Genomic DNA, 25734 nt, shown 5'->3' with positions numbered 1-25734 from the left:
CTGCTCACCATCTGAGGCGGTTGCTTGCTCTGGACTCTGCGTTCTGCTGTTCTCGGTGGGCTTAGCCTTTCGCTTCCGGGAAAGCCTGCCTCTGCCTCCCGCCCTGCCCTCAGGGTCAGCGGCCTGGCGTGGACGAGGCCTTCCACAGCCTCTGCCTTTCTCCCTGAGGTCAGCTGGGCGCGCATCATTTGCTGAGCCCTCTCTCCAGACCCTGCTTCCCTAGCACGAGACTTATTTTCAACCTTTTATATCTTAGTAACAAAGCTAGGACTGCATGAGACAAGCATTATACCTGCCCCCTCCCCATAGATTAGCAGATTAAACAGTGACTCAAAGCTCCCAGATTCCAAACTAATAACACATTTTTGAAACAAGGCTGAATAAAATTATATGCATACATACACATTTTACACTACCATGCTGAGGGTGTGAATAAATAATAAAAATGTACTTCCTTTGAATAGAAATACCATTAATAAAAAGCTAACCCGAAAAGCTCGGCATGGTGGTGCACACCTTTAATCCGAGCACTTGGGAGGCAGAGATAGGAGGATTGCTATGAGTTCGAGGCCACCCTGAGACTACATAGTGAATTCCACATCAGCCTGGGCCATAGTGAGACCCTACTTCAGCGGGGGTGGGGGGGGAGGGAGGAACCTTGTGCTATCATTTAATATTCATGGGGAAGAAAATTTGGTGCAAACTGAGATAATAGCGAATCATTTCTGATGCAGATAATGGCCAACATAACTCAGCAGCGTTTGGTGCTGTTTTCTGTCCCTTCCTCATCTTGGCTGTGTGTGTCATTCTCGAAAAACTAGACTGAGCAGTTCCTGCTCCCGGGCCTCCCTGAGTTCTCATGCCTTACTGGGTGGAGCTCCCGCCGTCTAGCTTCATGCTAACACTGTCTCACAGTGACCTGGCTCACATGTCAATCAGGGCCCGTTGGAATCGTCACGGCGCCTGCCCAGGACCCTCCACAGCAGCCCACGCGAGTTCAGCGTGCTCTCACAAGCACAGCTCAAACGCATGGCTCTGAGGAGGCGGCTTTCTTGCCTCCCTCACCTAGTGAGGGTCTGGCAGACATCTCTTGGTTCCTGTGGCATATCACAAACCGTCTGTTAGCCAGGTCAGTGTCTTCACTTCACCATAGGTCCTGCAGTGTGTTAGAGACTCGAGTCTGGTCTGGCCCGAGGTGGCTCACATGGCTAAGTGGAGAATCAGGTTGGCCACCTAGGACAGTTTATGCCGGTCCCCGTTTCTCAATGGCGGCTGCCCGTCCCGGTGTCTGTCATTGCAGCGTTTGAAAAGAGGGACATCACACAGTCCTGCAGAGACCTGGTGAAGATCCTGCGGCAGGCGGAGGAGCGGGATGAAAAGGTCACACCGGTGAAGCTCATCGACTCTTGGACAGGAAGGGGCGCACCGAAGCTGCGGGTGGCCGGGGTTGCCGCGCCCGCGCTCCCTCGGGCGGAGCTGGAGAAAGTCATCGCGCACGCCCTTCTGCGGGAGTATCTGAAGTGCGTTCTGCCTTCCGCGGTGCTTACCTTGGCCTTGACGTTGCCACACACCGATGGATGTTTAATCCCACAGAAAACAGTTCACCCAATAAAATCAAACCTTCATGGTTAAGAAAAACCGGGCTGGAGAGATGGCTTAACAGTTCAGGTGTTTGCCTGCAAAGCCTGCGGGCCCACGTTCGACTCTCCAGGTCGCACAAAAGCCACACGCACAAGGTGTCACAAGCGCGCAGGGTCGCTCGTGCACAAGGTGGCACATGTGACTGGAGTTCCATTACAGTGGCTGGAGGCCCTGATGTGCCATTCTTTCTCTAGCTCTCTCATGCACACTCTTACATTAAAAAAAAAAAGAAAGGAAAAAGAAGAAAACTACTTTATTAAAAATATTTGTACGATTATAATATTGTTTATATTATTTCCTATAATGTTAGAATTGTAGCTTGTTTCTGTGTAAATTTCCGTTTGGTTTCTTTGGCCCCTTTAAGCTTCCCGATCACTGGTTTTATGTTTTGTAGAGAAGACTACAGCTTCACAGCATATGCCACCATTTCATACTTGAAAGCAGGGCCTAAAGCCAATCTTCTGAACAGCGACGCCCACGTTGTGACCATGCAAGCAGCAAAGGCCTCCCAGAGCTGCGGCAGGGTAATGAACTGCTGTCCGTTATTTTATGTGTTTTTTACTTAATTTATTTAATTAATGTGCTCATTGTTTTATGTGTTCTTTATTTATTAACGTGTTCATTATTTTATATAGGTTAATGTTAGAACCTGCAGTGTGCTTTTCTATGATTCTGTCTTAGGCTCAACAAAAAAAAATAAGTCGGTTTTCTTCCTGGGTCTTGAGTTCAGGAACTTATTTTGGGACATGTACTAAGTGGAAGAATTTATGCCAGCCCAGGATAGAGCGGGGCACTCCAGCCTCTTGGAGTGTGAGCACTCCGCTTTAAAGTTTAACTATGAGACCCTGTCGTTACGCTGCTGGGCGGACCAGTGCAGGTTAAGAATTCTGTGTGGCTCCAGAGGCCGAAAGCCATTATTGGAACCCAGGTGGGCATCCGCAAGTGATTTGTTAAGAGGTTTCTGGCCACATACTCTCTTACTTAGATAGGTGTGGGTCCCGGCCGCTCTGGAGCCACTGCGCACCGGTTTCCCAGGGGCCTCCAGGCAACTGAGGAGCAGGGTCTTGAGTGGCCGTGAGGGTGACGGGAAGAAACACCCGAGAGACTGTGTCAGAGGACAGCTCGTTTACTTGTTGGGGGAAATAGGCTTATGAGTGTTCCTGTAGTGGCGGGAAAAGGTACGGGTTAGGGGTCACAGAGGGATTGGCTGTGCAAAGGCTGCTGGCTGATACCTCATTAACATATGGGGGACCTTCCAGGCGAGCAGTAAAAGGTCACATGACCTCGGGAAGCCCCAAACCTAAGTCTTATCAGGACGTCCAGGTGTTCCAGGTGGAGGGAGCCTGTCCTGAGGTGAGATTACTGGGGTCTAGGCCTGCTGTAACCTCCTGCGGCCTGCAGCCCTCAGCTCTGCCTGACAGCTCAGCCTACTTCACTTTAGCCTCCAGTGGCCTGGGGCGCCTACCTGTGCCGGAGAGAGAGGGCCACATTTGAGTGGAAATTTGGAGAGGAAAACCAGGCCCCTGGACCAAAAGCAATAACAGGCAGAGAGTGAATACCTGAACTAATTAATCTAGTGAAGATCTGAGTCTTTACCAGGATGTTTGCTTTGTTATTTCTTTGTAGGTGGAATCACCTGAAACTTGCCAATCTGAACGAGTTAATAAAAAGAAAGAAGAAAAAACTTCTAGTAACTTCCAGAAGTTTGCAAACATGGCCCAGCACTCTGGTTCTAAGAACACAGGGGCTAAGAAAAGAAAAATTGATGATGCCTGAATTACTACATTTTCCATGAAAAGAACAGTTTATGTATGTATATACCATTTTTACAGTTTTTTTGTTTGTTTTTTTTGAGGTAGGGTCTCCCTCTAGCCCAGGCTGACCTGGAATTCACTGTAGTCTCAGGGTGGCCTTGAACTCATGGTGATCCTCCTACCTCTGCCTCCCGAGTGCTGGGATTAAAGGTGTGCGCCACCATGCTTGGCTCACTTAACTTTTTTAAAAATACATTTTTGTTGTTGTTTTGTTTTTCAAGGTAGGGTCTCACTCTAGCTCGGGCTGACCTGGAATTCACTAACTAGTCTCAGGGTGGCCTTGAACTCACAGTGATCCTCATACCTCTGCCTCCCAAGGGCTGGGATTAAAAGCGTGTGCCACCACGTCTGGCTTTAAATACAATTTTGTTCATGTTTTATACACATAGAGCTATATTTTCAGTGCTTGTCAAGACTTTTTGAAAATTGGAAATCACAAATTATGTTACAATCGGTGATCAGGAAAGGAAATCCTTAATGTAAGATTGTTAAATGTAATCTATTTGAGAATAAGTTCACATAACTGTCAAGCTCTTTGTCTCACTACACCTAGAGGTCCTCTTTCTTTGACATGACTCTTTGACAGCACTGATACACTGACCAGGGACTCATCACTACAAATGAGTGGCATTTACACCGAAATAATGGAGTGATTTCAGGTTTTCAAAATTAGTATACATCAAATAAAAATGAGCCATTAACACAAAGAGCATTAGCAAATAAGATTCTGCTACAGTTCTCTTGAAATAAGACCAGCAGGTTCCTGAAGGAAGCCACAGCTGTATTCTGGTTCAGATCGCAGACGGTGTCCGTGGAGCACGCGCTGCCTGAGCAGAACAGCCGCTTCGCTAAGCTTGCTCCAGAGCTAGCGCACAAATGAAGCACTCGCCACTAGCTGAGACTGCTCTATGTCTCTGGTCAGTCTTGTATTTGGAAAACACGTCTATAAATAAACCACCGGAGCTGAGTTCACTGTTGAAAGTTGCATTCTTTACCGCGGAATCACCACTTCCATGTTATCATCATCACTGTACCCGTCTCCGAGCCAGCGCGGTCATTCCTGTTGCTGACTCCCCCCACCCTCATTCGAACGCTGTACGCTTTTGAAGAAATTCTACTTCAGTCAAAATAGTCTTCCAAGTCAATGCTGGGATCCAGCAGATCTTCTCCCAAGAATGAAAGGTCCATTTGATTTAAAATTAAATTTTCAAATGTTTCCTCTAAGTCGGTTTCACCAATTAGGACAGCTCCCGCCATGCGCCCGTTCTGCATGACGACTTTGACGTACTCCTGTCCTCTGGTGCAGCGCAGCATGAGCTCGTGCTCGGAGCCCAGGCCCTGCGCGTTGTACTTCCCCAGCAGCACCACCTGTGAGAGCAAGCATGAGTAAGCGCCGTGAGTAAGCGCCCAGCACACACGCACCGTGACTCTACGGTCAGCCAGCAGGAAACTACACTTGTACAGGTCAGAATGTTTCTGGGAGGCTTTCCAAAGAAAACATTTGAATGACATTCTTACATCAATCAACACTGAAAGTATCAGTGAATGCATTACTATTTTAACATTAGAAGCGGAGAGAATGTTTGGCTGAGGAAACGCCTCAGCAGTTACAGGTGCTGTTTGCCAAGCCTGCTGACCTGGGTTAGGGTCCTGAGACCCACGTAAAACCAGATGCACAAAGTGGCATATGCAGCTGGAGTTTGTGTGAAGTGGGAAGAGGCCACTGGCATGCCCATTGCCTCTCATTAAAAAAAGGTTATCTTTAAAAGAGAGGGCTGGAGAGATGGCTTAGCAGTTAAGGCATTTGCCTGCGAAGCCCAAGGACCTAAGTTTGATTCCACAGGACCCATGTAAGCCAGATGTACAAGGGGCACATGCATCTGGAGTTTGTTTGCAGTGGCTAGAGGCCCTGGTGTGCCCATTCCGCTGTCTTTCTTCTCTCTCTCTCTTGTAAATAAATAAGTAAAAGAGAATATAACACTATTGAATCCATGCATATGCTTATGCATGTATGTGTAAACACACACACATATAATCGTATAATGTGCACCACATTAGCTTGGAGTCATGGCTTCAAGATTTAATCAGGAGCTGAGATCTTTAATGGGTAAATTAAATGTGTCTGGTGAGTGTGGTTTCCCTTATCTGTAAGCTAATGGAAAACATGTCCCAGAGTGGAGAGACCCAAGTACAATGCAGACCTTTTGGGTACTTCCTGAACATGGCTTCTCTCAAAGACAGGATAGATCCCAAATGTACATTGGTACCAAAAGCGCTGTGTACTACATGTGACTGCCACCCCTAACTGGAGCCAAGTTGAGGTAGACTGTCCCTTTCTTTACTGTATAACTCAGAATTAAGAGCAGCAATACCAAGTATTGATTTGTAAGAAATGAGAAAAATCACCATTATAAATCACATTGTAAGTAATGTGATTGAAATGGTGTAACTTTTGAGAATAGACAGTTGGTCACAGTGGTCAGACTTGGGATTAACTGCATCCACCATCTTACCTTGTAGTTAAAAAACCTTGTCACATGAGCAAACAGCTCGAAGCTGAAGTCCATGTCCACGGAGTCTCCCAGGCTGGCCGCAGCCATGCACTTGGCTGCGAACCACCCCATCTGCCGCGCCTGGGTCCACAGTCTCATCTGAAGTGACAGAGAAACATTATTTGATATCATCTTTTGAGTATTGTTTAGAAAGTGTTCTTGTGTCAACTGGACAAGTTCACTTAAAGACTGTCACAGTCCTCAGGTTCTCATTACTTCTGTCCTCACTGGCCCCCAATGAGCACCAAATCAAAATGATTTTATTTGCTAATGCTTTAAGTTATTTATCAAAATTTAATGGCTTGTACCCATCCACTATGAATCTTTTGGTGACACTGGTGAGGTATGAAAACATTTCCAGCCACAAAGGCTAAGAGTGAATTTCAGCTCATCAGTCCCTCACAGGTGTCATCGAGACACAGGAGATGTGAAACTCGCTGTAAATGTCATGTTCCAGCACTAGACAGTTCAGAGCCACTGTGCAGTTAACTTCGGTAGTCACCCAGGCACCAGCATTTCTAGAAGTGACAGGCTACGGTCACCTCCATCTCTGTGAGGAAGGTTTGAGAAGGCGAGGGGTAGTCTGCTGCAGGCGCAGCTGCGGAATCACGGCTGAAACTCCTGGGGGCCCATTTTCACCTTGGTCCTCGTCCTCACACCTGCATGATGGTGATGCAAAACAAGGCAATGCTCTTGCCACAGTGCCGATGAAAAGATGGGTGTGGAGCCGGATATGGCGGCACGTGACTCTAGTCTCAGTACGGGGGAGGCTGAGGTAGAATTTCAATGGGTGCAAGGCCACCTGGGGCTATGGAGTGAGTTCCAGGTCAGTTTGGGCTAGAGTGAGACCCCACCTCAAACAAACATATATGGACCTATTAGATTTATGCAAAATAAACTATCAGATGAAGACACACATCAAAACTACAGGGATTTAAAATAGGACAAAAACCCAGACTCCCACCTCCTGATTAAATATTGGCGAGGTGTCACAGGATGACAGAAAAGTGAAGAGGAGCCAGTCTGAGGAGTGTCAGGAACAGCAGGCACTGCGTTTCCGCTGCACAGAAATTCCCGGGATGAAGCTGCGTCTCTGTGCACTACACGTGACTGCCACCCCTGACTGGAGCCAGCTTCAGCAAAGGAAGTGCTGACCGGCCCTTGTGTGGGTGACCTCATGCATCCACCCCCCGCGGCCACTGCCTGCCTTCCTCTGGTTTTTGTCCCACCTGAGAAGCACACAGGCCAGCCATTGACAGCGGGAGGAAAGTGGGGTCCAGCTGGGAAAAGAACTAGTGAGCAAGCATGCGTGTCACAGCAATCGCAAGGACCGAGCAGGGGACCGGGGAGAGAAGCTCTATTCGGGGATCAGTCTGCTCTCAATGGCTTGATAGGTTTTTGTCTACACCTGTGCTGTCCAGTACAGTCACCACTAGCCACATAGAGTCATTGAGCTTTGAATAAAAGTAAATAAAACGAAGTGCTCAGTTCCTCGGCAACAGGACTCCTACCTGGTGCGCACCTGACACGGGTGTCTGGCTGACAGGGCAGCGCAGCATCTCCGTCATGGGGCGCCATGCCGCCAGGGACACGAGCATGAGGAGCAAAGCCGTGGGCCCAGTGCTCTTTAAGTGAAAAGACGGCCAGTCCTCCACCACCGCGGAGCTTAACCACGAAGGAAGCGCACGGCGACGGCTTCCAGAGAATGCGGAAGAGCCGTGACACCAGAAGGCTGGAGGTGTCACTGGCGACCCACAGGCTCCCTCTCTGCCAGCCTCTGCCAGCAGGCCCGGCCCCCCACCGTGCTGCCCACCTGCTGCCAGAAGGGGCTGGGCGGCCAGCCCGCTGTGCAGATGTCCCCAGCAGCGTAGATGTCGGGAAGGGACGTACGCATCTGGTCGTCCACTTTCAGGCCACCGTCTTCTCCCAGAGCAAACTGCGGATGGTCCCCGTTAGCGTAAGAGAGAAGAGCGTGAGGTGGGGCTTCCTTGTGAATGACAAGCCAAGCCACGCGGGCACGCGCATGTCAGCAGTCAGCATGATGGCCGCCATCGCAAGAGTGGAAAACCACGATGGTGTCTAGGCACCCGGCTCAGGTTCTCACATTAAACTGCTTCTAAGTCAGGACTTAAAAGTTTCAGCATCAAAACACCCAGAGCTACAATTACCCCACTTACAACTACAAGAACAGTCCATTTTAAGTGTCAGGGCTTTTAAAGTACTCTGGAGAACCTGTGGGCAGTGTTAGTCTCTTTGCAACCTTGAATCGATCAACTATTCTCTCTCATACACGCTCATGCTAACTGCTTAAAGGTTTGCTTTTGTTTTGCTTTTCAAGGTAAGGTCTCACTCTAGTCCAGGCTGACCTGGAATTCATGTCTGACTCCCGAGTGCTGGGAATAAAGGAGTGCACCACCACACCCCACTGCTTAAGGATTTTAAATGAATAAAATTCTATAAAACAAGATGTAAATATAAACCAAACTTTTCAGCCATCCTCAGGTATATTTGCATACTAAAATAGTAAAAAATTATTCCTAAGAATTAGACATAAAAATGAACACCTTAAATTTTTCATAACTGACAAAACCCTTCATCTTGGGGAGGTACTTAATAGGATGGTATTGTATATATGTAAGTAGAAGAACAGATTAATGGGGGTGAAAAGGTCTAAGTGAGGTCAGGGGAAGAGACTGAGTAAAGGAAAGGTGGAGGGAGGGCTAATCAAAATCTAAGAGGATATAAATAAATCATATGGAAGTCTACTTTTTTGGACAATAGAACAGTCAGAAGCCATAGATTGTTACTAAAAAATTTTCAGTGCCAGGGATGGGATACCTTCCAGTGATTTGTTGGCCAGGGAGGTCCCTGATACCCCAAAAACATTACAGGCTATTGCTGAGGCCCTTAGTTTCCCACCAGGAATAGATGGTAAGACCCTATTGCTGAAGACACCACATACTTGGGCTGCAAGGCCACTGAGAAATCCTGCTGGAGCTGAGCTGAAAATCTCCATGTAGATAAGCTGACAGAAAGCTGGAAGAAGCCATTCTGCATGCAGTTCAATGGGGGAGGGAGAAATCACCAATGAAGATACTCAATCGTGGACACTGCAAGCCTTATATTTTGCTAGCCAGGCCAAATGAACCAACAGGTGCAATAGTGGCATATCTGTCATGGTGGGAACCAACTACCCTCTAATTGGACTGGAGACCCACTCCATGGGAGGGAATACATCCCTGATAGTGAAAACCTACAACAGGGGTAGTCATGAGCCCTAGGGGTATAGCATCTGCTGCTGTCTGGCTAAATGTATATACTATGCTCACCAAACTGCCCAGTAAGCACTTCTCTTAATGTTCATACCCATATGTTAATGTTACTCTCACTTTTGGCAGAGTACCTTCTCTTTTCAGATGGCAGTGACCTTAGGATGACTCAGAAGGCAGCATGGTGCTGAGAAGAAGTGACATAGGAGTGCTCAGCACTGAAATATCTCTATCACACCTTCCAAGGCTCAGGGTCCATTGTGGAAGACGTGGCAGAAAGAACGTAAGAGCCGAAGGAAGGGTAGGACTCCTTACAACGTGCTCTTCCAGATACAAAATGGCCTGGATATCCATGATGTTACAATTCCTGACACTACCTACATAAGACCATCATCATAGGAGGAAAAGATCATGACATCAAAATAAAAGAGAGACTGAGAGGGGAAGGGGATATGATGGAGAGTGGAATTTCAAAGAGGAAAGTGGGGGGGGGCATTACCATGGGATATTATTTACAATAATGGAAGTTGTTAATGATAAATAAATTAGTTTAAAAAACCACCTCCGTCTTACATTGTTCCCCAGGACAAAGGGGTCTGTGTTTGGTGTAACTCCTGTAGCGCTGACAATGAAATCACAGCCGTAAATCTTCCCATTGGTCAGTTCTACATACACAGGCCACGTCTCTTAAAAACACAAAAATGACTTTATTGTCAAATGTAATTACTAGCAATCACCTAAAGCATTCTGTGGCTACAACAGAAAAAGGAAAAAGGACAGGTGATGACTTGAGAACACCTCAGTAATTTCTAGAAGGTACTGAAGATGGAACAGTTTTAAGGGAGTCAGGATCATGCGGTTTTGGGTAGTTACAAAAGCATGGCATTCCGCATTCTAAATGTTTCCCTTCAGACTTGGACACAGAATTCAGCCAAAGAAACCTCAGTTCACTATCACTTTCTACATTATCTTTTAAAGCTCTGTTAATACTTAGTGTTTAATCCAACTAGTTTGCTCATCTCAATGTCTTCCTCAGTTTTCATGGTCCAATTCTAACATTGCCTTTTCCTGTGGGAAACAGAAAAATTCAGAGCACTGGTCTCCCGGGGGCGTATAGGACAGGAGAAGTCCCACCACAGTGTGGGACTCTTAGCCCCTGATACACTCGATCTGATCCGGAAGCAGTCACCTCCCCTCTGATAGCTTTATTTTTGTTTGGTTTTGTTTTCATCTGAAAAACACTGATTCACTCACTGGGTTGTGATGGTCCTGAGGTAATGAACCTGTGTCATGATTTAGGAAACTAAAAGAATTTATTAGAAAACTTGAAGAATGAGTAGTGAAATGAAGTGACTTGCTGTTCCTAAATTATACTTTTTGCTTAAATATGGAAACCTGAAGTTTAAGATACATAGCAAGAACAATTTATTTCTTTCAAATAAAGAATAATCTATTTTTCTTTCATTACGTTACCTTTATCAGTTGTAACTGGCTTATGATGATCTTGAGGAAAACTTAAAGCCTTGTTTTCCATAATTCTAAATTCTTCCTGATTGTAGATTTTCTTTACTTCACACATAGTTTCAATGTGAATGCTATGAGAAAACTGGAAGGAAAAAAAATATTTACTGATCAGGGCCTGGACAGAAAGCTCAGCAAGTAAGAGCGCTTGCTGCCCACGCACGGGGACCTGAGTTCAGTGCCCAGAGCCCCGTGTCTGTGAGCTCAGTGCTGAGGGGTGGAGACAGGAGGTCCCTGGGGCTCGCTGGTCAGCTAGTATCACTGAAAATCAAGTGAAAACCTGTCTCAAGGAAGTAGAGTGCAAGAGTGACAGAGGACACTCTGCACCCTCCTCTGGCCTCGGCACACATGTACGTGGGGGGCGCACCTCTCTGTACACCTGCCTACAACACACAGCAAGATTAGAAGAAAATAAAAGCAGCACTGGTCACCGCAGCACTTTCATAAAGAATGCCTTGAGTTCCTGAAGATGAAGAAAGAAAACACAACATACTCGCAGGAACATGAAAACAGGACAGTGTGAATGGAGCGTCTTGGATCCCGCAGTTAAGCCTCTCAGTTTCAGCATGTGACTGAGAGAAGCTTGTCCAGGACGTCAGTGATCCAGTTGTTGCCCTGGCAGGTAGAATAAGGGGCAACTGTTCGCTCTGAGCCTCGGGTAACCACGCGTGTGTCTTTTTAAATGACATTACAGCAACTACCAAAGCTTCCAGGCAGGTCACCGGGACTTCCTGCTGTGTCCTAGAGCCGCGGTGCAGTGCCAGGCAGACAGTAGATAACAAATGCCTACGGAATTAATCTGATGGGAGCTGTTGGGTTGAAAAGACAAAGAATCTTAGGAAATCTGAGACTGCAAACAAAGAAAAATGTTTGCATAATCTCCATGCCCAAAATTAGGTATACCATGCATGTAGCCCACCCCCTCCCCAACTGAAAACGTGTTTCAAAGAAAACACAGTGATGGAGGGCTGCATACAAGCACGCTTGAAAGTCCTCTTAAACAAGTGAAACCCACTTGCACACTTGTCCAGTTGGGACATGCAGCTTGCCTGGTGAGTCCACCTAACGCCTCTGAGAGGGCCCTGCTTGCTTGCATGTGAGAGAACCTTGAGGAAAAGATCAAAGCAAGACACGTGAGGTCATTGTAGCCTAGGTTTGGAGATCTCTATCCCTAAACTTCCAAAGAAAGCTGAAAGACAGTTTCAGATATCTTTTTAAAAATATTTTTACTTGTTTACTTATTAGAGAAAGGGGGGGGGATGGGCACGCCAACACCTCCAGCCACTGCAAACAAACTCCAGACACATGCGACCCCTTGTGCATGTGGCTAACGCGGGTCCTGGGGAATTGAACCTGGGTCCTTTGGCTTTGCAGGCAAACGCCTTAACCGCTAAGCCGTCCCTCCAGCCCCAGTTGCAGGTATCTTTTACATGTACCTACTTTTGGTGGGTGACCTTTCCCTGCACTGAGGATTTATGTGCAGTGGTCCAGCCCTCGCTGGCTACCTTGACTGCTGTACTTGGATGTGGTTAGTCAGTATGTGGAAACACACCTCTTTGGTTCCTTTAAGAGTCAAGCCTTCATGCCAGTCTGGTCCTAAGGCACTGCCCACATTGTCAGCTTTAGCTCCGGTTCTTGCTTCCTTCTTTGTTCCTAAAGAAAAGAACTCAGGTGACTTGAAAACGTCTGCACAGAGGACTCCTTATTCTTGTGTTCTGAAGGCTCCATGCGCTGTACTGATTCTCCTACACACGTCCACGCAGCCTGGCTGCGCTGTGACCGGCCACCAGGGTGTGCCATGTGCAGAGCTACAACAGTCTTTTCATGAAGAAGGGCCATAAACCCTGAGTGCATCTTTTGGATCTTATACATTGATTAAGTTGAAAGGTGAGAAAATTAACTATCAAATTGCTGAATTTTGTTAATTTTAGGACCTTTAAACTTACAAAATTCTCTTTCAACTTTATAAGCCAAAAGTTTCTTTGAACGTTATTAAATGAAAGAAAAGTGTGGCTTCTCGCTGGCTATTGTGGAAAACAATTTCAGGCACTGCTCAGCTGTCACAGCTACTTGCAAAGACGCAGATGAGCTGCCTGACTCTGATTTAAAGTTCTCATTTTAATTATGAGAGTACCCATACTTCCTTTTCCAATTTTAAAGCTTCATGTAAAGTAGAAATAAGTACAACATTCCCATCTCCTAAATATTTCGACTACTTTTCCTAACAGCTCCTCCTGCACAGTTTAAAGACGGCTCCATGCAGCAATACCGGATGAGCTGCACGGACAGCCCCACGCGCCAGTCCGGGAACTGCCACACGTACCTTCAGTCATGTATCTAGTCCTTTTATGTTCAATTCTGGGCTCTGATTTTTCAGAAACAAGCCTGGAGGTCAAAAACTCTGCTGCTCCAGCATCAAAGAATGTATTCCCAATAGCTTTGTCTTTAATGGCCCAAATCACTTCACAGCCTTCAATTTCATACCTAGAAGGAAGGAATATTAGTTACTTACAGTAATCTAAGTATCTATCTCTCTGTCTATCTATCTATCTTCCTCTCTCTTCTTTTTTTTTTTCTTTCTCCTTTTTTTCTGGGGAAGGGTCTCACTCTAGCCCAGGCTAACCTGGAATTCACTATGTAGTCTCAGGGTGGTCTTGAACTCAAGGAGATCCTTCTACTTCTGCCTCTTGAGTGCTGGGACTAAAGGCGTGCGCCACCATGCCTGGCTCTGCTTGCAGTAACTTTAAAAGTCTAAGCTGTTGGACATGGTGATGCACACTCTTAGTCCCAGCACCTGTGAGGAGACTGCTTGAGACGACAATAGTGAATTTCAGGACAGCCTGGCTAAAGCAAGACCCTACCTCAAGAAAATAAATAAATAAAGCCTCTAAGAAACCTATTTGCAAAAACATCCCTCAAAGCAAAAGAAAAGAATGTGTATCAAGTCAAATGTTTTGAATATGTAGGAAAAGTTTATTTCAATGAATACCACTGTGAATTTCAGTTCTATCAAGAGCAGTCACGTGAACATCCTCCAGGGAATTCAGGTATCACCAGTACTTCGCTTGTCTGGCTATGAAATAACCAATCAGGGATGGATGAGCAAAACTCAATTTCTTGTGTACTCAAATCACACTATGTCAGAGGGAGAAGGGGATATTTACAAGATAAAGTATTTAGAAAATCCTTATTTTCACATGCATGCATGTGTGGGCGTGCCAGGGCCTCTTCCTGCTGCGAGTGAACCCGGACACTTGTGCCGCTCTGTGTTGGCTCACACGGGAGGCTTGGAGGTTGAACTTGGGCTGGCCAACTTTACAAGCAATTGCCTCCAACCATTGACCCATAAGCTAAAATCCAAATAAAGAACTATTGCTTTGCTTTAAATTCATACAAGTTCCCCAGATATCCAGCCAAAGAAACATCTAATATCTAGAAAGATCAAGATTTTTCAATGGAAAACCTCAGTGGCACCGGTGACAAGCCACATTTCGTTACTGTTCACAAGCTAGCAGAGATGCTGGGCACCACGTGTTCTCACTCGGGATGGGCCGTGATGCTGAGAATAAGGTATGCCTTTTACTAAGTCCCTGAAGTCCATTAAAACTTCCTTTTTTTTTTTTCCCATCTAATCTGGATACTTTCTACTAACAATGGCTTTGGTATAGCTAATGTAAATGGGGACAGTCTTGGACAACTAGGACATGCAGCCCTCCTGCAAATACAGGATGTCTGTGATCTTGCAAGAATATTTTAATTAATGCTCTGATTTTTAACATTTTTGATCGTACCGGGGATTTCCATCATTGCCTCAGACTGGCAGAGAGTCACAGATTACGTTACCTCTTGAGATGCACCGATGCGCAGGTGCCAGGAAGGAGGTCTGGTGCACACAGTCTAGGCTACCTGACGTCACACCCTGTGTGTGCGGCCACGAGCTCCCGACCCCTGGGCAGCCATCCCGTCCCGTCCCGTCTGGGGCCGCTGCTCGCCACCACATTGACCGGTGCTCCAGGCAAGGTGCACAGGCTTGTGTTCCCTCAGAGGGGAATGCGGTCACTTTAAAATACACTCTGAAAATACTGACAGTGCCAGTCTGTCAGTTTGGGGAAATCATGAAAATGCGTCCCTTCGAAAGGGACAGGACTGTCACGGTCGGTCACCCAGCCGGGATGCTGCAGTAGCGCTGACAAACACAGGCCAAAGTTTTGCCCAACAGTCATCAGTCTCTACCGACGATTCGGAAGGGATGGAGCACTATGAAGCTCTGAGTGCTTTTGAACATGAGGAGGGTTTTCAACGTACATTCCACCATATTCAGACCCTCTTGGTGAGGGCTGAACAGAACACACATGCACAAGGACATGCGAGCCACCCTGCAACACCCTCTGCCTCCTTCTTTGGGTTTGACGTGACTTTTCTCTGCAGATGGTACTACAAACTGCCGCCCCAGTACGCAAGCCATTTCGGATCTCCTGGCCTCCCTGCAGGGCTGGGCACCCTGCTTAGACGGGGCAGAACCTAGTGTGAGCCTGGCAACGGGCACACGCGGCAAAGACAAGGTGCTACAAATTCCTTGTTTTGTATTCCAAGTTGGTTGGATCCAACTTTCTGGTCTGAAAAATATTCAGTCTATTCCATGTTAGTCATTGCTGGAGGACACACACACACACACACACACACACACACACACTTAAATATATATATATATATATATGTGTGTGTGTGTGTGTGTGTGTATATACTTCCCTTTGTGATTTGTGATACACACACACACACACACACACACACACACACACATTCTTTTCTTTTGCTTTGAGGGATGTTATTTATAAATAGATTTCTTAGAGGCTTTATTTACTTATTTATTTTTCCTGAGGTAGGGTTTTGCTCTAGCCAGGCTGACCTCGAATTCACTATGTAGTCTCAAGGTGGCCTCAAACATAGCAATCCTCCTACCTCTGCGTCATGAATGCTGGGATTAAGAGTGTGCAGCATCTTAGACTTTTAAAGTTACTGCAAGCAGAGCCAGGTATGGCGGCACATGCCTTTAGTCCCAGCACTTGGGAGGCTATATATGACTGAAGTCAGACAGGCAGAAAGTGATATAATGTGGAGGTTATGACTCGGTGCACACTATTAAAATATGTACTTGGGCTGGAGAGATGGCTTAGCAGTTAAGATGCTTGCCTGTAAAGCCTAAGGACTCAGGTTCAATTCTTCTCATAAATAAATAAATAAAAATATGTACTTAACACATTTATGGGACAGACCTGCCCAGGTGCCCGTGTATGACCTGTTGAGACCACAAACGTTCCTGAGTCCTTTATGATTTATATGAAAATTTCTACTGCTATGGGTTCTACAGGAGCTAAAAATTAAAGTGAATTTTTCTCTTTGGAAACATGGAAAAGCATGTATGTTTATCTTGAATTTTAGGATATGCTTTCTAGTCTGCCAACAACCATGAGACTCACACAGCACTCTTTAAAGACATACTTACACTAACTCAAGTGCAATGCCACCATTCCCTATGATCAGGATTCTCTGAGCTTTAGTAAGCCGCTTCTGAAACTCCTATAGTAAAAAGAAAATAATGACAGTGTCTTGAAATAGTGGACAATACCTGAGACAAGAGGCTTCGCCACAATTGTTATAAAATGTAAGCATCTTACTGAATTTACAAAGGGACATTAAATCAAATGCACTCGGCCAGGACACATCCAGTTACCATTACAGCCTATTTTCTCCCAAGAGCCTCACCAACGAACCTCCTGGTTTGCCTTAACTTACATCATCATGCTTGATGACCTCAGAATCTTGGTAAGAGGCACTGCCTAGCTTAACACATCCCCAAGTCTTTGACCAGATCTAGTTCTCCTTTCCCCAATTTCCTCTCTCAGGTGACACATTTCCCTAGGGTCCCTCAGCTCTGGCAGCTCTCCGGAGGAGGAGCATGCTCCCCAGCACACGGCGGCTAAGGGACCGGGCTGAGCTCCTCACAGGATGACCTGGGCGACATGCTGAGCCTGTCTCAGCCTCATCTCATGGTGTCTTCTTTGAGACTTGACCTCCTAACGCCGCGTGAGGACTCTCTGACATGGTGCAGACACAGCGGTGGGAGCAGAAGTTACAGCCGCATGTCTAACATTAATGGAAAAGCTGTTCCTTCCATTGTAAGACAGGTCATGCCTCCACTGGAAAACAAACAAAACAACGAAGACTGAGACCAGCTCAGAGAGGGCTGTGCTCATTCCACAGCACTTTCAAGAGTACAGAATGTTCTCTTGCTTTAGCAGAGACTTTCTTCCTCCTTTTTCTTGATTGCATTGTGACTGACTCCCAAACTTACTATGTTGATGAATATGGGCTTAAAATTCTACAAGGCAAAACCTTGAAGTGAACATGAGCTTGTCCTTCCCTGAAGAAAGGCCTGACTAGAGCACTGGGCACGGGTGAAGGCCCACGTTACACCACACGGAGAAACTTCACAGTCACCTCAACATGAGACAACACTTCACCTCTCACTCTCAGGTTCCAATCTGCACAGTGAGGGAATAGTCTACGTCTGTAATACCTTACCCTGTTCACAATATAACAAGATAGACTACTTTCCTAGATTCCCAGTGCATGTCCACAGCCTTCTTCCTGCTTCAGTTAATACTTCATACGTCCCCTTCATCTCTCTCCCCAGCTGCCTTTGAAGGAAGGGCTCCCCTGGGGTCATGAGGATTATCTTCAGGATCCAATGAGCTCAAGAACTAGAAAACTGAGCGAAGTATGAACCTCTGATGTGAACCTAACCTGCTCACACTAAGATAATCAAGGCAGATGTGAAGGTGCCCACCTTTAATCCCAGCACTCTGGAGGCAGAGACAGGAGGATTGCTGTGAGTTTGAAGCCAGCCTGAGACTACATAGTAAATTCCAGGTCAGCCTTGGCTACAGAGACCTTATATCAAAACACACACACACAAACAAAAAAAAAAAACATGGGCTGGAGTGATGGCTTAGTGGTTAAGTCACTTGCTTGCAAAGCCTAACCACCTAGGTTCAATTCCCCAGTATCCATGTAAAGCCAGATACACAAAAAGGTACATGCATCTGGAGTTCATTTACAGTGGCTAGAGGCCCTGGCACACCCATTCTGTCAGTCTCTCTTCTATTTCTCTCTGCTTGCAAATAAATAAATAAAATATTAAGTAAAAACCAACTAAATTTGTCAATACACTCAAACCATTTTATAGCATATAAATTATGAATCAAAAACCTGCCTTCTGTTGTGATAGTGCAGGCAGAACACTTCCATTCCCATGCAGGAAAACATGAGGAATACCCAAGTCCCTTCCCCAGACACCACCATGCAATGTTACCTGAGCACTGTCCGTGTCACGGATCCCTAGCACATAAGGATTTCCAGCACATATCAGCTTTGGCTTGGCTCCAGCACACAGACAGAGCTTCTTGTATATGTACCGCCCGCCATCCTCCGTGAAGATGCACTGTGGGCACACAAAGCCGTGAGGGGCAACAGGAAACCTGTGATACACACGTCTATTTCACGTTAAAGTCAGCAAGACAGAAACAAAAATCATATCCCGCCTGGTGCCTCTTGGTGGCACTCAATACTAAGTTTCAGCAATTACAAAGCTAATTAACTACTGGACGATATTCGCTAGCCCAGGGCCAGTCACGACACTCTGATGAAAACAAGGCTTTCTCCTTGGGGGGGGGGGAGGATACCTGTACAAAGAGTTCTTAGTAAATTTCAATGAGTCTCAAGATGTTTGGAAAATCATGTTGACAACTGATAAAATAAACCTTAAAGAATTTTAAAGTTGAGCATTTTGGTATTTTTACCTAGAAGAGGCCTCAATGAAGGATTTTTTATCTTAATGGAAGTTACTAGGAGGCCTACATTATACCTTAATTCAAATTACATTATACCTCAGTATCTATTATGGTTTAGGGGAGAAGCATGTGGTAGAGAAGAAGTTGTCATTTGTCTTCTTTTATTAATAAATATTACACACATAAAACAGTATTTATATCATCAAATACAAGGAGCAATAAATATGTGAGCAACTAAATATTTCTAAAGGTGTGTGTGTGTGTGTGTGTGTGTGTGTGTGTGTGTGTGTCTGAAACAGGATCTCCTGTAGCACAGTCTGGCCTCACCCTTGATATGGGGCTGAAGCTGACCTGGAACTCTTGATTCTCCAGCCTCTCCCTCCCAAGTACTGGGATTATAGGCACGCACTACCATGCCTGGCCACAGAAGTTATATATATATATATATATATTTTTTTTTTTAAGAGAGGGAGAGAGGATGGTGGGAGGGAGAGAGAGAGAAAGAGAGAGAGAGAGAGAGAGGGAGAGAATGGGCGCACCAGGGCTTCCAGCCACTGCAAATTAACTCCAGATGCATGTGCCACCTTGTGCATCTGGCTAACGTGGGTACTAGGGAATCAAACTAAGGTCCTTTGGCTTTGCAGGCAAGCACCTTAACCGCCAAGCCATCTTTCCAGCCCTAGAAGTTATATTTTAAACCAAGTAAAAAGCATATTAACCTTTAATGCTAGCATAGACTGACTTTGCAGTTATTTTTATTCATTTTAATAACATTAATGAGCCTAAAATTATGTAGTAGAGACTCACTGGTTTTATTCCTTGACATTGTTAGATGAAAATCTATTTGTACCTGGTACCCCTTAGAAGGCAAACAGACACATTCCAGACTCTGTTTGAATGCGTTCACCTCTGCGCCAATGGTTGACCTCTAAAACCTGACAATTCATGTCACGGCACTTACTACCCACAGAGCTATTACCCAACCTGGCTCTCCCACTGCGTAACACACACGGCCAGAGATCCAGCAAAACACAGTCCATGCAGACATTTAATACGTCTTCCTGCACATAATTTGGTCAGAATTTTATCTCAAGGAAATAGAAGCTACAGACACTGGCCAAACTTTAAAACTAATTCATATTTAGATACTGTCAAAACTATTCAAAACCTTTTTATTAGCTACTGTTAAATTTTTGGAAGCAGACATGAAAGTAAGATACTAAGTTAGACAGGGTGGTGATGCACGCCTGTAATCCCAGCACACAGCTGAGACCGGAGTATCTGAGTATCTGGAATTCAAAGCCAAGCTGGGCCATACGTGGCCCTGCCTCAAAAAAACAAACAAACAAACAAAATCATGCAGGAGAGATTGCTCACTGGTAAAGGTACTTGCTTGTAAAGCCTTATGGCCCAGGTTTGATTCCCCAGTACAAATGTAAAACCAGATGCACAATGTGGCACATGAACCTGGAGTTCATTTGCAGAGGCAAGGCCCTGGCCCGGCCATCCTCACTCTCTGTCTCTCTAACAAGTAAAGTATTTTAAAACATGAAAACCAACAAAAACACAGTAGTCCTGGTTCAGTAAACAGCGATGGCTACAGGAGCGGGTCAGCGTCACTGGTGGGACCCACGAGGCAGCGGAGGCTCTGTGGCGCTCTAGTGCGTGAACTCTCGGTATCCTTTGAGAACACAGCCAACTTGCAAAAACGATTGACACAACTGTTATTTGGAGCCTATTTGACCATCGACAAGTGTAAGAACTCATTCTTGTTTTCGAATTCAGAGTTTATTTTTCTCATGAACTACAGCTGGCTTGTAGAAATACCTAGCAACCCCACTTCTCATCATGCCTAACCCTCACTGGAGGACATTTCCCCTCAGCTGACGTTCCCTGGCATGGCCTCACTCCTCTCATGCGCAAGATGGTAACTGCATCCTGCTGAGTTTATGAAACTCTGAAATCTAGAATGTTCTTTCCAAGCACACGGCCCTGTCATTCAGACCTACAGCTGCCTTCTGACTTGGTCAGTGCCACAGCTGCCTGCTCCACCTCAGCACTGTCATCAGATGTACTTTCCAGCTTATCAGATCATTGTCACCTTTCTAATTCCAACTGAATGTAAGATAAGCCCAACTTCATACGCTCTTACTTCTCCAGCCTGGCGTACCAGTCTCTTTACTGGTGAGTTACTATTCTTCACCTTTTTTCCTTCCTTTGGGTCTCTGAACATGCAATCCACTCTTCTTAGAATGCCTTTTCCACCTGCAGAACACTTACCTACCCTTAAGACCCAGCTCAAGGGGCTGGGGAGATGGCTCAGAGGGAGAAATGCTTCTCTTACAAGCCTGAGGACCTGAGTTTCATGCCTAGTAACCAGGTGAATACTGGACATGGTGGCATGTGCCTGTAATCCCAACACTGAGGGGGGAAGGGACAGGTGGTTCCTGGAGCTTCACTGGTTAGCTCCAGGCCAAGGAGAGACCCGTTTCAAAAAGAGGCGGACCGTGTAACTCTCTGGTCTCCACACACATGGGCACCTATGTGCATGAGCACCCACATATACACACAACCACACCCATACAAGAATACAAACATGCATGCATATCACACACATATGAACAAACAAAAAGTAAATGCAAGCCTTCCTAAATCCCTAATGTGTGAGCTTTCCATATTGTGTTTCTGCATGTCCACATACACAATATTCATATACACACACACACACACACACATATATGCATGTATGTATGTAATGTATGTATGTGTGTGTGTGTGTGTATATATATATATATATATTTTTTTTTTTTTTTGAGGTAGGGTCTCACTCTACCTCAGGGTGGCTTGGAATTCACTATGGAGTCTCATGGTGATCCTCCTGCCTTTGCCTCCCAAGTGCTGGGATTAAAGGCGTGCAGCACCGTGCCCGGCTATAGCATTCATATTTACGTGCCCATGACACTGAGCAAGTGCCCTGAGCTACTCCTACCACAACCAAATGCAGTGCCCAAAACACAGTGGCCATCTTACACACATTAACAGAATCTGAAATGTGGACCCTTAAATGTCATAACTAGTTATATACCTGTCGCAAAAGTGTACATGTTATAATGGAAACTGGAGCCTGACCTTCACATTTTAGGGACTCACAAGAATTAACAAGAGAAGTAATTTTGGGGGGTTTTTCAAGGCAGGGTCACACTCTAGCCCAGGCTGACCTGGAATTCACTCTGAAGTCTCAGGGTGGCCTTGAACTCATGGTGATCCTCCTACCTCTGCCTCCTGAATGCTGGGATTAAAGGCGTGCACTACCACACCTGGCTCAACAAGTATGTTTTTAAGTAAAAAGGAAGTATTGGGCTGGAGGAAGAGCACAGTGGTTAATGGTTAAGGTAGTTGCCTATGAAGCTTAAGGACCCAGGTTCGATTCCCCAGTACATATATAAGACAGATGCACAAGGTAGCACACGTATCTGGAATCTGTCTGCAGTGGTAGGAAGCTCTGTTATACCCATCCTGTTTTTCCATCTGCCTCTCTCTCTCTCTCTCTCTCTCTCTCTCTGTCAAATGAATGAATAAACAAACATATATTTAGAGACAGTCTCACGTGGTCCTCGCTCCTGAGCTGCTTCACTGCAGAATTGATGACTTGAAGGTTGGGAAAGCGATTTGCCAACACAGTGCATGGTTGTTCTTCAACATCAAATTCTTCCAGCACTTTAGAAACCTTTATTAAATCAAAGAGATTAAAAATGTCTATTTTAGGAAGATATTACAAGACTCTTAACAAAATATTGTCCCTCGTTTTTGCACATTACGATTTCATGCTCATAAAGTGAGAGGTGGTCAACTGCACTCTGTGCTCTGGATCCTTATGTCCGCCAGAGACCCCCACACACACAGTCTGCTGGTCACTTTAAGAGGTGGGGCCTACTAAGGGGACTTTATGTCCCTTGAAGAGAGATTGGATCCTGGTTCTGCCCATCACTTCTCAGCTTCTCAGCTGGCATGGAATGCCAATTAGAGGAGGATTGCCAATTAGAAAGCGGGAAAATGCTACAATTATCATATTCATTATGCAAATCAGTTCAATCTTTTCAAAGTAATACTAGGAAAGTTCTTACCTGCTTAAAATTTGTAACTGCTTTAATAACAGGAGAAGCTGTTACCAGGAGGATGTCTTCTGATGGGAAGTTCATAGCCAACTTATTTTTAAAAAGAAGAGATAATACATAACTTTAGTATTGCTTTAAAATGACGTAAGGGGATGATATTGCAATCTTAGTAATGTTACCAACCTACTACATTAAAAATTCACCATTTCCCTTTTAAAAGTTTCTAATATGATTGTTCGTATTTATCCAACACTGGTGAATAATACTAAATTCTTATAAAGATAAAACAAAAATGTTTATACTAAATTAATAAAGACTTCCCGAACAAAAGTAATATTATTTACTTTGTATATCAATTTATTAATTCAAATAATAAACTATCTTTCTATGTAGTAATTCTATTAAGTTCTATATATTTTAAAATATTGTTTTCATTTATCTTCAATGGGACAAATTAAGGCAAGTTTTCAACATCAAACATTTGGAATCATAGCATAACTTTTCCCAAGCTCTGTGGCACACTGCTCTCTTCAGAATAGTATATATTCTGGGAATACAAAGGCATTTTAATATTAGCTTAGCCAAGATTACAGACTGACTTGCTATGGCTACCACTACTCTCTTCCTCACTGAAACTGAAAGTCTTTGCTTATCTCACAGTCTGATTTCTCACCTTATATAATCCTACCACCTTATATAATCCTGCTTCTCTTCCTAGCCTATCATAAAACTAAGCATGTATAGGTCACGTACACGCCCTTAAGACTTTTTTGTCTCCTCGTTTGAACTTCCTATAACATTTGACAATATTATCACTCTCACCATCTTTCTTTCCTTGGTATATCCCGTAATTTGTCTCTCCTCTTTCTGTTTCTATTGCAAGATCTGGTTCTCAAATTTTCTTTATGCTACTGAAAATCATATTCAAACTGGTTTCTGGGCTCTGTTAGGGCATTAATCGTTTTTTACGACACCAAACACATTATAGGTAATTATACTTCAGAAACTTTCATTTGGCCTGGCGTGGTGGCGCCCACCTTTAATCCCAGCACTCAGGAGGCAGAGGTAGGAGGACTGCCGTGAGTTCTAAACCAGCCTGGGCTAGAGAGAGACCCTACTTTGAAAAACAAAAAACCCAAAAAACTTTCACTTGATCTCTTTACTCCACTGCTCAAACTCAACTATTTGTAAATCCTTGTTAAAATGTTAAGCATGACTCAGAAAACCCTTTATGAGCGAGGCTCTGCCAGGCTTCCCGCTGCCCTTTCATCATCTCCCACTAGCATCCTGTGTTCATACCCACTGCATGCAAACTGTGGTGTGCTTCTCCTGCATACACTGCTGTCTCCTTTCAGAATGTGTTTCTCTTTTCCTCTCAGTATCAAAGAATGAACTTTCACTCATTACTTGACTTGAGAGAAAAGGATATCTTTTTACTTTTATCTTGTTTTCGAGGTAGGGTCTCGCTCTAGCTCAGGCTGACCTAGCATTCACTATGTATTCTCAGGGTGGCCTCGAACTCATGGCAATCCTCCTACCTCTACCTCCCGAGTGCTGGGACTAAATGCCTGTACCACCAGGCCATGGACGGCTGGATTTTTTTTTTTTTTTCTTCTTTTGGAGACAAGTTTCCTATTCCTTAATTCACTGTTTACCAGGCACTCCTAAAACTACGGGAACACACGCATGAAGATGTATTTCCTTCCATCTTTCCTACTAGACTCAGAGCCTGGGAAGGCAGAAACATGTTCTGCTTTTGTTTGAGATCTAAGTCCTTAATACAGCGTCTTGGATTGTGGGTTTACGACTTGATGAATAAAGGGAGAATACACATTCAAGGATTAAAATTTTTTAATTATTTTTTTAAAGCACTTAAGTGCCTTTCGCCACATCTCACGACTTCAGTGATTGGTCCTATCAACAAAATCTCGTCCTTTTCGGGTTACACGCACGTGTGCGAAGTCACGCGTTCCACCTCCCTAACAATAATAATCAGAAAGCACATCCTTCTCTAAGTGCACAGAATCCTCAGCCGAATGCTGCAGGTGAGCTCTGTTCTCCTGGGGGGGGGGGGGGTACACGGATGCAAGGGATGGGCTATGAACTAGCTGCAATCCACCACGGACTTGGGCACCTACGTGCAAAGTGAGGCAGCATATGAGAGAGCGCCTGACGGGCTGGAGAGATGGCGTAGCGGTTAAGGAGCTGGGCTGCACAGCGGAAGGGCCCAGGTTCCATTCCCCAGGACCCACGTAAGCCAGCTGCCCAAGGGGTCGGAAGTGTCTGGAGCTCGATTGCAGTGACTGGCACACCCATTCTCTCTCAAAGAAATAGATTAATTAATTAATGTTTTAAAAAGTGCCTCAGTGCTCCGTCCAAACCCAAGTGTGCAGGGGATAACGCGGTTAGTGCCAGGAACCGACGGGGGCCCAGCGCTGGGGGCGTGGCGGAAGAGGGACCGGAAGCGCGCCGGCGAGAGGGGTCCGGAGAGAAGCTACGCGCGCCCCGGGCTTCGGGGTCCGGCCAGGGGAGTCGGGGGAGTGGGGAGGAGGAGGAGGCCCGCGCCCACGCGTACCTGCTCCGCGCACGTGACGCCCGCGATGCCGCCGCCCACCACCACGAACCTCCCCGTCGCCGCCTCCATGCCCTGCGACTCCCCCGCGGCTTCCCTCAACGCGACAGCAGCGCGTGCGGACCGCAGCTTGCCCGACCCGCGGAGGTCACTGCCGGCGCTCAGCCGAAGACTTCCGACCTACGGGTGCCTCCCGAGCTCAAACTTAGTCATCTCGCGCGTGGGTCTTGGGCCTCTCTCTGCGAGTGGAGGCGGTGTCTCATCTTTTCCAGGGCGCTGTGTTGCTGTCACTACCTCCGATTTTTTTTTCTTCTTTTTTTCCAGCGGACAGTATTTTAAACAATATATTTATTTACTGGAGAGGGAAAGAGGAGAGCGAGACAGAGATGGAGCGCGCCAG

General features: G+C 45.6%; 2 protein-coding genes across 5 annotated transcripts in view; one reads left to right on the top strand and one right to left on the bottom strand.

Moving 5' to 3' along the window:
* The window catches only part of Recql (RecQ like helicase), a 31708-nt gene extending 22285 nt beyond the window's left edge, over positions 1 to 9423 (top strand). For 2 of the 3 annotated variants that reach the window (XM_045139469.1, XM_045139470.1), the window contains exons 13-15: positions 1301 to 1520; positions 2036 to 2165; positions 3268 to 3527. In XM_045139469.1, coding sequence (XP_044995404.1) covers positions 1301 to 1520; positions 2036 to 2165; positions 3268 to 3417 — 500 coding nt within the window. In that variant the 3' untranslated portion in view covers positions 3418 to 3527. Of the gene's footprint in view, positions 1 to 1300; positions 1521 to 2035; positions 2166 to 3267; positions 3528 to 9405 lie in introns of those variants that run through there. The other variant, XM_045139471.1, reaches the window with a different exon arrangement.
* On the bottom strand, positions 3805 to 25469 carry Pyroxd1 (pyridine nucleotide-disulphide oxidoreductase domain 1). 2 transcript variants are annotated; one of them, XM_004664417.2, is made up of 12 exons: positions 25338 to 25469; positions 22772 to 22852; positions 22255 to 22374; positions 18170 to 18298; positions 16301 to 16374; positions 13121 to 13281; positions 12350 to 12450; positions 10750 to 10882; positions 9850 to 9962; positions 7821 to 7943; positions 5969 to 6106; positions 3805 to 4823 (listed from the first exon to the last, which is right to left on the bottom strand). In XM_004664417.2, exons 1-12 carry the CDS (start codon positions 25404 to 25406, stop codon positions 4575 to 4577), a joined length of 1491 nt encoding a protein of 496 aa, XP_004664474.2. In that variant the 5' UTR covers positions 25407 to 25469; the 3' UTR covers positions 3805 to 4574. The 2 variants fall into 2 exon arrangements, with proteins under 2 accessions (XP_004664474.2, XP_044995409.1); XM_045139474.1 differs by lacking the exon at positions 25338 to 25469 and adding an exon at positions 24901 to 24974.
* Between the last annotated feature and the right edge of the window lie 265 nt (positions 25470 to 25734).

Source organism: Jaculus jaculus, chromosome 22 (assembly GCF_020740685.1).
Source record: "Jaculus jaculus isolate mJacJac1 chromosome 22, mJacJac1.mat.Y.cur, whole genome shotgun sequence".
Classification (NCBI taxonomy): Eukaryota; Metazoa; Chordata; class Mammalia; order Rodentia; family Dipodidae; genus Jaculus; species Jaculus jaculus.
This window is presented reverse-complemented; position numbering and strand designations above follow the sequence as displayed.